The sequence below is a fragment of the Erinaceus europaeus genome, chromosome 8 (genome assembly GCF_950295315.1).
Source record: "Erinaceus europaeus chromosome 8, mEriEur2.1, whole genome shotgun sequence".
NCBI classification, from domain to species: domain Eukaryota; kingdom Metazoa; phylum Chordata; class Mammalia; order Eulipotyphla; family Erinaceidae; genus Erinaceus; species Erinaceus europaeus.
The window spans coordinates 65,529,904-65,542,847 of record NC_080169.1 but is presented as its reverse complement, the minus strand read 5'-3'; the positions used below and the strand labels follow the sequence as shown (position 1 = coordinate 65,542,847).

Sequence of the window (12,944 nt, the reverse complement as noted above, 5' to 3'; positions counted from 1 at the left end):
ACACAGTCTTTTGGTGGTAAGAGTGGTGTTTATGTACAATCCTATTAGAGTGTAAACATTATATAAACCACTATTTAATTAATATGAGAGGTGAAAAACTGATATGTCTAGAACTTCTTAAAACACAGACTGAGTCTTTTTAATACATAGGCTGTCTTTGATAAGTTCTCTCCTAAAAGCTTAGACCAGGGAGAACAGAAGCAACTGGTAGCACAGCTATATACAAGATGCTGGGTATTATACCCCAAACCCTATCAAAGGGACTTTCCAAAGTTAACCCTATCACCAAATAATGTGACAATAACAATTACTATCCATTGTCTTCTTGAACCCTAAGACAACAGGAACCTCACATTTCCATTATAGAGCCTATATTTCCCCCAGTCCTGGAACCTTAGGGGGGGCCCACTTTTCTGCATACTACTATCAATTCAAATCAAATAATATTGCATCTGCGGACCGCAACCTAATCAACACGAGTGCCACCCCAGCATGCTTCACTTCAGACTGTGACCAGAGACTTCAGGTGTGGAATGACAACCCTTCAGCTTCATTACTCAGGTGAGACCTTTCTCTAATTCCATTCCAGGTGTTCCACTCCCCAATAAAGTCCCCAAACCTAGGTATAGTCCAGGTCCCCTGAGATAGAGCATAGGTTCACTCGTGCCCATAAACTAGGAGGAAAATATATACCTGAAAGCAGAAGTACACAAGAGCATGCAGGGAATACCCCCCAATACTTCATCTACATTATCCCAGTCTTTAGGTCCATGATTGTTCAACAATTTGTTTGGCTTTCTTTCGGGGTGTCTCTCTCCTTCTCCGGCATGGTGGCCTCCAGGGGAAAGGTAACGGGCTGGTTCTTTTTCGCTCACAACAGGGGTGACACAAAGTAAAAGACACCAGGGGACTCTTAGCGTGAATCTAGAATCTGAGTCCTTAGAGTCCCAGAATCCTGGAATCCGTTTATTAGCAAAATTGACATGAGTTAAATAGCAAAGCAATGGAGGTAATCATTGTTGAAATATGACAGAAATTACAGGTTTCTTAACAGTCAGCATGCCCCTATGGTAGGGGGCTAGTATGACAGGAATTGATGAGATACAAGACAGTTATTCTCCATGACACAAGCAACTTAATTATCCAAAGGTATTTGAGAGAAGCATAGGGGTTAAACTCGTAGGGTGAGACAGAGAGAAGATGAATATCAAAAGGCCATATAGTTTGGAATTTCTCTTGTCTGGGGTCTGCGGTGTGTGATGAAGTGTGTGATAAGGTGTGTTCTTCTCTGATCAGAAGGTGACTTTGAATAAGTGAATCTGTGGCCATGTGGCCTGTGGTTAATGGAGGGAAGTACTGGGGTATCTGTGGGCCTGAGAGTCAAGAAGGAAAGAACCAAGTCTGAGTTTCCCCCCTTATGCTCACCTCAGTTGAGAGAGACTTACCAAGAGGTTATCTTCTCAGACCTCCATCCAAAGATGGGGGTAGTTCTCCCTAAGCTCTATCAGGTTTACACATGTTACCAACAGCTTTCTATGTTAACTCTCTTTTCAGCCACCAGGTTCTGGATGCCAGCAAGATGCTGACCAGACTTCCCTGGACAGATGACCCCATCAATATGTACTGGAGCTCCACTTCCTCAGAGCCCCACCCTATTAGGGAAAGAGAGAGGCAGACTAGGAGTATGGATCGACCAGTCAACGCCCATGTTCAGTGGGGAAGCAATTATGGAAGCCAGACCTTCCACTCTCTGCAACCCACAATGACCCTGGATCCATACTCCCAGAGAGAGAATGGGAAGGCTATGGGTGTGTGTGTGTGTGTGTGTGTGTGTGTGTGTGTGTGTGTTTGTGTGTGTGTGTGTGTGTGATGTGGAGATCGGGTTTGGGAATTATGCGGAATTGTACCCCTCTTATTCTATGGTTTTGTTAATGTCTCCTTTCTTAAATAAAAAAAAAAGAAAGAAAGAAAGAAAGAAAGAAAGAAAGAAAATTTCATTACAGTATATTATCATTTCATACTTTAGGATATTCTACTAACATACCATGTGACTTCGGTTTTTACAGAAATAACAGTGAAGTCAGGAAGAATTATATTTTGAATATTAAAAATACAAATTAATTTTATTAAGTATGTAATTAGTTAGTAAATAATTCCTTCTTACAACCTACATTAATAGACTAAAATTCAAGGTTACCACTTTATTACCCAGGAAAGGAGCAATTTAAGATCAATAGTTATAATTTTCTAGTCTCCTATATTATAATTTTCCTAGCATGGACATTTAACACCAAAAATCTGCTAGCCTTTTTTCTATTAAGCTAGTTTCCCTGATTTGGGGAGAGGGTGTAAATCAGTTTTGCACTGTGACTTCTCATCATCTATCTTGATAATATAGATTGAGAAGTCGTAAAATCAGGCAGTAGTGAAAAATTGATTATTTTTCACATAATAGAAATGTCTAAAATAATTCTAGTGGCCAATTAATTCATTGCTTAATTAGAACAGAACACTGCTTTTCACTTTTTATCTCTAAATTCTGCTCTTTCATATGAAGGAACTAAACCAAATTATAATTTAGAAAGTGTTTACCTTTGTATAAAACAGTCAAAATCAATTGAGTATGTGCTTCAGAGTCCACAGTACTTACGTAATGTCAAGAAATAAATAGGGTAGATGAAATAATTAAATATATAATACTAGTGTCTTTAAGTTTACTCCTATAATATTACAACTGTTAACATTTCAAAATAATATTTTTGTAAAATAAGTTTTAATTGTAAGATGAAAGCTATATTGGTGAACAAATTAGCCTGACTGATATTCGATAACAACCACTTTACTAGAAAAAAATTTTCACCTTCAAATTTAGCTTCTCTATAAAGCTGAAACTAAAAAAAAGAAAAGAAAGAAAAAATTCCTCAAATGTTTTATTTACAGGCAAATATCTAGATGTCTATACTCAGTCTGCACAGTAACAAGATAATGCTAATAAAGCATACATAAAGACCCCACTTATTAAAATATAAATTAGACAGCCTAATGTTTATACATGTGTAAGTACAATTAACATTGCAAGCTTAGTTGGAAATAAAATTGCTTTAGTTAACTAACCATTGCAATGCAATCAAATGAAATTTCCAATGTAATTGGAAAAAAATCTGTTCACTAGAAATAATGGCAATTTCATGCACAACAATGAGTTTTCCAGCCTTCTATTCTTTTTTCCATCTGCCCTTGACATAATTATCTGTCCATCATAAGTGACATAAAATATTACCTTTAACACCTGTAAGTTGCCTGGAGACTTTAAAGACAGCTGTTAGACACAGCTTATTTATAAATATTGGATCAAACTTATAAATGCATGGCCACATAAATCTTAGTTCATTTAGAATTATGCCCTTTGTTCCCTCAATTCTACATTCAGTTGGAAACTGAGGGGAGCTGAGGGAGAGTGTGAATTTCATAATCCCTTTCTTATTGCCAGCATTTCAGTGCTTTGCCTTTGGTTCTTGTTGTTCAGGAGAATTCTTGACATTACACAGTAGGGAATGTTAATCAACATTTTACCCAAGTAATATTAATGAAATGTGCCTACTTACACAAGAAGGGAGAATATGAATATTATATTTCTTTTTGAAATGTTAATGCACCTTTTAGGAAGTTATTTCTGCCTCCTAAATCACTCCAGTGCTGAATTATTAAAAGGTGGCATTAAAGAAATATAGCACTATTGCAAATAGTTAAATACTTTAAAAGAAGAAAGAATTATAAAGTTTAAAAATAAAGACTTTTGGAATAAAGTTTAAAAATAAAGTCTTTTGGTAGCACTGAAGATCAAAATAAGCACTGTAAGTGTTTGGTTCACATATTGATAAAATTTGGAATTTTTTCACAAAATAAGAGATTTAATGGTGATTGGTTTATAATTTACAATCATGAATTTGGTTTTTATTATGACATATATATATATATATATATATATATATATATATATTTGTCAAGTTTATCAAAAAAAAAAGAAAGTGTATGTCTTAACGTTCGTACTACTTGCCTGTGTAAATGTAATGGTAATGCAAACTCCACTCAGATTCTATTCTTATTCTTAACATGGAAAATCACCATTTTCTGAATATATTATCAACTTATAGTATTTCAAAGTGAATGGTTATTGTGAATATTTCATGTATGGCTGACATATAAATATATGTAAGATATCAATTCTCAGAGTGTGGATTTTGATAGCTATATGCCCAGCAGATGTTATACATCTCTTAAAAAGCAGCTATTCGGGATATGAATTGATAGGGCTCTGAACTGGTTTAACTAGATTTCTATTAATAGTTTTTTTTCTTTTTTGATAAATAAAAAAGATTTATTTATCTTACTTCATGAGATAGAGACTTTCACATGAGAGAAAGAGAAGTACCACTCCAGTGCAGATCTGGAATTGAACAAGGAGCGTCGGGCATACAAGTCCTGTGCTCTAACAGCTGAACTATTCAAATGCCTACTATGGAAAATACTATAGTAGACAGTGTAGTCAGTAAACTTACTGATTAAATTCACGTATTATCTAATGGTTCAGGAAGACAGTGACAATAAACAGTTACTACCATTTATCTTTGCTATGTGCATAGGCGTGGAGGACTGGATTGAAAAAAAAAAATCAACTGTCTGCATACTGATTGTAGGCACTTTTCTTCTATTTTAAGATATCTTAGTTGGTATTTTATTATTCCTTGTTACTACTTCATTGTTTTGTTTTTTAAGTAAATCACTATGTTCATAGGTTTTAAATTGTGAAGTAACCTAGGAAAATTCAGAACAGAATTTTTTTCAAGAATTCTTCTACATGGTGATCATTTGTTGGGACATGAACATAATTAGCATAGGGCTGACTTCAGCTCAGTGAGCATAGGACAGACTTAAGCAAACCCATAAAGCATTGTGGGTGTATAGGAAGTTACTTAAACAAGTGGTGAAATCACTCTCTGTTCCTGCTACTTTTCTGTTCTCCTTCTCCCCAGGACCCACCATGCCACGTCTCCCCAGACCTGAACGTGTATAGCCTAATACTGGTAAGTAGTTTAAAGACTCATGGCTTCCCACCATCATGAGTAGCTTACCTTTTCCCCTTTTCCTATTTTGTTGCCATGGTTTTATGTATATAAATAAAGCTTGATGTAATAAACCTCCCATTTGCTAATCCCTGGTCAAAGCCTACAGACGTTTTTTTATTCTTTTTTTTTAATTCTTTGTATTATCTTTATTTATTAAATGGATAGACACAGTCAGAAACTGAGAAGTAAGGGGATAATAGAGAGGGAGAGAGACAGAGAGACACCTGCAGCACTGCTTCACCACTTGCAAAGCTTTCCCCCTGCAGGTGGGAACCAGGGGCTTGAACCTCAATCCTTGTAGATTCTAACATATGAGCTCAGCCAGGTACATTAACACCCAGACCCAAGTTTTTTTTATTCTTTATTACTACTTTCTGAGAATTCTTAACACACAATGAATAAACTACTTTCTATCTGACTATATAAGATTTAGTAATGGCTACTACATTATCACGGTATTAATGTGTCCTCTAGTAAGGTAAGAGTATCTCTGTAAATAGATACTGAGAGAATGGATAGATATTAGGGACTGCAATTCAAGGTAAAATCTTCACATTTCACAAGAAAACTCTTCATTTTTTTTAATGTTTTATTTTTTTTAATTTTTTATATTTATTTAATTTATTTATTCCCTTTTGTTGCCCTTATTGTTTTATTGTTGTAGTTATTATTGTTGTTGTCGTTGTTGGATAGGACAGAGAGAAATGGAGAGAGGGAGGGGAAGACAGAGAGGAGGAGAGAAAGATAGACACCTGCAGACCTGCTTCACCGCCTGTGAAGCGACTCCCCTGCAGGTGGGTAGCCCGGGTTTTAACCGGGATCCTTATGCCGGTCTTTGTGCTTTGCGCCACCTGCGCTTAGCCCACTGCACTACAGCCCGACTCCCAAAACTCTTCATTTTTAACATTGATAAAAAAGGATATAGCTTTTAAAAATTAGAATATAACATAGTTAAACTGGATTCTCTTTTCTTTCCTAGCAAATGAGAGTTCCTTAGAACTGATGATGATTTCCATTCAATAAAATATGGTAATAGCAAACATAGAGGGCCTTTGCATCATCTACAATAGTTACCCACTACTTGTGTGAGAAGAAATAAATGATTTCCAAAGTGTAATTTATTGAACATGAGCACAAAATTAAAGATTTTATAATATCAAGGCTGGGTCATGGCGCAATTGGTTGAGTGCATATTTTGGGTTTTTTTTCCTGGTTTTTCCTCTATAATGCTTTAGAATCCCAATACTAAAAGTGTTATCCAACATAAATATATATATATATATATATATATATATATATATATATATATATATATATATATATATATATATGTCAGTCTACTTGTCACATGGTTAGAAAGTGTCCTTACCGCAAAATCTTCCCTCCACTGGTGGGCTGCTTGAACTCTTTCTGCTTCCTGAGCGAGGCGCTATAAAGAAAACAACAGATTTTAAAATTCAAAGGACCCCATGAAAATGTAGTTCTTATATAAAATGTTTGGATTTTTCAAATTAATTATAAAGATTTAAAATTCAGGATTAAAGACTTATGATTCATAAATTCTAAATCATTTAGTAATCCAGCTAACTAAAGTTGATATGGTCTGTTTACTCTTTAGTCATAGAATAACACACTATTCTTGAATGTCATTATGTTGAGAATCTTTATCATTTTATCAGTAGTTTTTTGATTATCTTTGATGAATTCTTTTTTAAAATTTTTTATATTTATTCATTTTCCCTTTTGTTGCCCTTGTTTTTTTTTATATTATTGTAGTTATTGTTGTTATTGATGTCTGATGTCGTCCTTGTTAGATAGGACAGAGAGAGATGGTGAGAGTAAGGGAAGACAGAGAGGTGGAGAGGAAGATAGACACCTGTAGACCTGCTTCACCTGAGGTGGCTAGAGCTTTGGACTCTCAAGCATAAACTATTCAGTTCAATCCCTGGTATCATATATAGCACAGCTATGTTCCAGTTTTCTTTCTCATAAATTTGTATATATACCAGGAGTGTAGTTTCACACATATGGTATGTGTGATTCATTGCACCCTCTATTGAGATACAATTTGGCAAGTATTTTTTTAATTCATTAATATCAACCATCAACATTTCACATGAATAATAACTGTATAAGAAAATTATGGGTGGTGGCACACCTGGTTGAGCAGACGTTACAATGTTCAAAGACCGGTTTCAAGCCTCTAAATCCCACCTGCATGGGAAACGCTTCATAAGTAGCAAAGCAGTGCTGCAGGTCTTGGTCTCTCTCTCTCTCTTTCTCTCTCTTTCTTTCATCTCCCCCTTCTCAATTTTTGGCTATCTCTATCAAATAAATAAAGATAATAAAAATTAAGACATTTATGAGATATATATTTAATGAAACACTATTCTGTACCAAAAATTATACTAACAAAATGGATTGAAATGAAAGTGTTTATGCTAAGAGAAACATAAAGAGGTGAAGGACAATTACTTTATGGTTCTGCATAAATGTGGCAGTAGTATCTTCTATGAGTGTTATTTTTCAATTTCTAACACTTAATTTTTATAAAAAGCCTTAATGAATAGATTATATAATCTTGGCAAAAGCTTGTTCCAGGAAATAACTTATTACATTTGTTATATAAGTTAAAAGAAATGATATTGAGAGCTCAATAATTATATTTGAATAAGCACTCCCTCATGCATTTTTTAATAGATATTTAGATTTTTTTTTCCCAAGGTCACAGAAATGTAACAAGTGTCACCTTGCTGTAGTATATAGTTTTTTCTGTGAGGAGAAAATTCACAATACACATATCAAACTAAGACTTTATTTCACCATCACTCATATATCCTAGTAGAGAATTATAGGACTCCTTCCTTTACCCATTGAAATTATGTTTCATTATGTTCAGCTGGAGATAAAATGTGTGTTGTCAATATACCAATAATTTTATTCATGTAGTTATTTTTCCTTCTCAAATAGTATTTAATTTTTTTTTCTATATTTGTTCCAGGGTCACTATCACTCTCTCTGTAACATAAGCTGTTACAACATAAAGTAATGGATTTTAAGTCCTACTCCTGCTAAATACTAGCTGGCATAAACAGGAAAAAACTTAAATCTCTTCTCCCATTTTCTCTTGTGAATAATGTAAAAACCTGCTTCACAGAGGAGGACCCACTGTCCTATGGTGAAAGAAGATGGACAAATCAATTGAAGGTGTGGTCAACTGACACTTATCACGAGGAAAAAATGAAGTGGTGCATCTGTGATAACAAAAGTCTCAGAAGTCACATTCCCTAGCAAAGTGATTTAAGGAAAAAAAAAAGTCTGCCTTTTGGGGTCAGATGACAGTGATTAAAAAGAAAAAGAAAAAAAAACCCTGCCTCTAGGGCCCAGAGTGTCTGGGTAATGCACATATTACCATGCCTGAGGACCCAGCCAGGCTCAAACCACTTCCTGGCTACAAAGCAGTGAAACAAGTCTGCAGGTGTCTTTCTGTTTGTGTATACTTTCCCCATCCCCCTCTCAATTTCTCTGTTGGGGGAGAGAGAGAAAAGAGAAAGAGAAAGGGAAAGGGAAAACGGGAAAGAGAAAGGGGAAAGGGAAAGAGAAAGGGAAAGGGAAAGAGAAAGGGAAAAGGGAAAGAGAAAGGGGAAAGGGAAAGAGAAAGGGGAAAGGGAAAGGGAAAGGAAGGGGAGGGGAGGGGAGGAGAGGAAAGGGGGGAGGGGGAGGGGAAGGGAAAGGAGGGAAGGGGAGGGGAAAGAAAGGGAGAGGAGATAGGAGAGAATGGATACCAGATGAGGTGGACCTGTCTTGCAGGCAGTGAGTCTTTATATACTCAACTAGCCTATATTGGAACTAATACAAATAGGTGCTGATAATGCTCTTAATCTTGTAGCAAAAGTTAAGCTAGCTATGATTCCAGAAAACTAGTAAGTCTTCTGAACACTCCAAGTTCCCAATTAACTTCTATTCTGGTCAAGAGACATTTTATTTGTAAAGTCAAGGATGTTGCATTAAAGGTCACTGACAAATTGTGTTAAGACTAGCAAAATTCCTATCAAAGAAAATGTGGGTATTTGCTCAGTAGAATATCTCTACTTCTTCAGTTGGTTATATAATAAGCTTAAGCAACCTATCTGATAAAAAATAAAATGTATTTTTCTCATTAAACTCCTGATTCAGTATATTATCCAACATTAAACCAGACCAAACACTGGATATAAAGAAGAAAAAAATCATCAGCATAGATATATATGATAAATGCATAAAGATTTATAAGACAAAATGAACTTAAATCCTCTAACTCCAAACAACATGATCACCACCTAAGGACAATCTTATTTTCTATTAGACCCAGCAAAAGCATTAACATCACAAAGTATTCCTAGACTATACAGAAACAAATTAGTACCAAAATCAAAAACTTAAAGTGATGCACTTTAAGTTAATGGAAAATTTCCCAGGAATTCTTAAAATTTTCTAAGGCCTATTTAAAAAAATAGAGCCAAAAGATTTATAGAAAGTTGGGTAGTATCTTTACAGAGGTCATGCCCTCAAATCTTGAGAGAACTGCTTATCAGTAAAAACAGCTTTTGATATGCAGTGGGGTTTTAGAAAAAGAGAGAGAAGGGGAGTAGGTTTTTTAAATCAGATTAAAGACAGATCGGCTCCTTTAAAGGCCTATTTATTATCAGCCTTCACTTGTTCCCATATCTTCATCTCTTCTAAGAGCACTGAATAGCCAGATGATATGACAGTCACATAAAAGCAGTAAAATACAGTATACAGAGAAATAATTCCTATCATTCCTATAGAAATAACTAAACATATTTCCTCTTGGAAAATATATTTTATAATCCTGTAAAGAATATCCTAGCTAGACTGAAAATTAACTATAGGTAAAGAAATAACAGGAAAATTCTAAAATAACTAATTACAAAGAATAGTACTTGACAGTATTCAAAGAAAATCTTCAGGGATCATATGACAGTTCAGTTAAACTCTAGTAAAGTTGATATTCATGCTACTATCAAGAGCTTACATAGAAATAACCAAGAAACACTTCTAAAATTCCAAAGTAATATATCTGCCCAATATATATATCAAAATATTTCTTTATAATAAGAAATTAACAGATAGTACAGATAGTCACAATAGATTAAATAAAATATATATAAGTTCTGTAATTAAATTTCAAATAATTGGTACAGAATATAGATTAGGTTAATGTATTATTAAGTTAATCACTTTATTATCACTCTAATATTTTTTCCTATCTTCAGCAAATGCTCTTAGAATACAAGAGTAACAGTAATTTTTTGAATTGTAAAATCAGCAGACTATGAAAGAACAGAATTCTAAATTCTTAATGAAAGTATTTAGGTCTAATCAATTATTTGTTATAACTTTTATTTTAGAATCCATTATACTCTCATACAGCATATTATAATTATACAACTACTACATGGTGAAAAGAGGATACCCTCTGAAGCAGACTGTTCTGGTTTCCATTTCTAGTGTTGCTATTTATTAAATATTAATTTTTAAGTAAAGATATTAACACTTTCAGCATCTATGAAAATTAATACTAATACACATATACAGATGACATATAGTCATTGATGGGGTTTTGTTACTTCTATCTCACTTTTTCTTTTTGTTTAATCTCACTTTTTTAGTAGAAAGACATATAGAAGAAATAGGAAAAAAAAGGAAAAAGAAACCACAGTATGTGCTTTCTCACCTTGTTCTGTGAAATTTGATAAAGCAAGAAAGATAGTGAGGTATAACATTTCTTTAGCAATTCTTAGGCCAATAGAAATGTTAATGACTGCAATAAACCTCCTTGTAGATTTGATATTACATTATAAGGAGGGGGAAAGACACAACACTATTTTCTTTCCACTAAACCTATCCAAGTAATGGGAATATGTCACTTATTTATGTCAGTATGAGTAGATGTATCTATCAGAATCATACCAGTTATCCTGTAACTCATCTATCCGAGTAAACAATGATTTTACTATGAAAAATCACATACAAGAGAACTGCATCACAGTCTTTAAATTGCATCTGGTATATTTACATATTGTTTTAATATTTCTATAATCAAGTATTGGTAGTTTGAATAAGTTCTACTGGTTAAAGAAGCTACACTGAAGTTTAAAAGGCTATACAATTTAAATAGGCTAAGTAAAATGTGTTGACCAGCACAGTTTAACACTTGGTACGTGTGATCACTATGTCAATACATACCTTAACTTGAGAAAACATACCTCAGAATAATCAGTGTACATTAGATGTTATTTAAAAAAAAAATTTACTACTAAGTGTATAGGACTTAGTTTTTCCTTTTAAAGGAACTATAGACCTTATACCAAGTTATCCATGTACCATAGGCCATAAACTATGTAGTACACACACTCCATTGTGGGGTCTGTGTCTGATGCTTCCTTATCAGTGACAACTGCTGTGTTAATTTTAATTCAATGGAATCTGCACATGAAGAATATGATTCTTAAAACAGAACTTTCATCAAAATGTCAAAAAGAAAAAAATGGGAGGGTGGTAAATTCTAAAGAGAGCACTACTAATTTGACAGGTTTTAGCTCTCCTTTGCTTGATTTTAAGGGAAGCAGAAAGGGAGATCCTGAAAAGCATTGTAAGTCTAAAATCCATCACTCAGAAGCCATCGTTATCATATATATATATATATATATATATATATATATATATATATATATATTTATACAATAACTGTTTATGTAAAAATAAGCACTACAAATAAGCATGTTGGTCTACTAGCTAACTCAGTAGTAAAACACAGAACATATAAACCTGGGGTCCAGGGACCAGGCACACTTGGTTAAGCACTCACATTACAGTACACAAAGACCCAAGTTCAAACCCATGGTCCCCATCTGCAGGGGGAAAGCTTCATGAATGGTGAAACAGGGCTGCAAATGTCTCTCTGTCTCTCTCCCTTTCTATCTTCCCTCTCCTCTCAGTTTCTCTCTGTTTCTATCCAATAAAAAGTAAAAGAAAAAGAGAAAGAAAGAAACCTGAGGTTCATGCAAGATTCAATTCATATACAGTCTTATGCAAGAACTGAGCAGCACTCTGGTCTTTGATTCATTTTGTCATGCACACATTTAAAAACCGATAAAGCTTTAATAAAAAATTATCTTGTTTACCTCTAACAACCAGTATTACCACCTGTGACAATTATTATAAAGAACTGATCTATAAGATGTTACTTGGTGTATATTATTTTCTTTTGTTTTTTTCTTTATTGGGGGCGGGTTAATGGTTTAGAGTCAACAGTAAAATACAGTAGTTTGTACATGTGTAACAATTCTCAGTTTTCCACCTAACAATTCAACCCTTTAAGTCCTCCTGTGCCATTACATTCCAGGACCTGAACACCCCCCCCCACCCCCAGAGTCTTTTACTTTGATGCAATATGCCAACCTCAGTCCAAGTTCTGCTTTGTGTTTTATTATTTTTTCTTTTCTTTTCTTTTCTTTTTAAATTAGTGATTCAATAATGGTTGACAAGATTGTGGGACAAGAGGGGTATAATTCATGCAATTCCCACCTCCACAGTGTCATATCCCATGCCCTCCATTGGAAACTCCCCTATTCTTTATCCCTTTGGGATTACAGACCAAAGTATGGGGTTCAGAAGGTCAAAGGTCTGGGTGGTATGTATTTTTTAACTGTGTAAATGTTATCTGAATTTGGTGTTGTTGATTCTTCTAATAGCTTGCATGCAGGCTGAATGCCAGGAACAAACAAACAACAACAACAAACAATTGACAAAAAG

The 12,944-nt window shown here is 34.3% G+C and overlaps 1 protein-coding gene across 9 annotated transcripts in view; it reads right to left on the bottom strand.

The window, feature by feature from the left end:
- The window catches only part of CACNA2D1 (calcium voltage-gated channel auxiliary subunit alpha2delta 1), a 539,106-nt gene that overhangs the window by 250,626 nt on the left and 275,536 nt on the right, over nucleotides 1-12,944 (bottom strand). For all 9 annotated transcript variants that reach the window (XM_016190308.2, XM_060196324.1, XM_016190309.2 and 6 more), the window contains exon 4: nucleotides 6,496-6,555. In XM_016190308.2, the coding sequence (XP_016045794.1) occupies nucleotides 6,496-6,555 (60 nt within the window). The remainder of the gene's footprint in view (nucleotides 1-6,495; nucleotides 6,556-12,944) is intronic.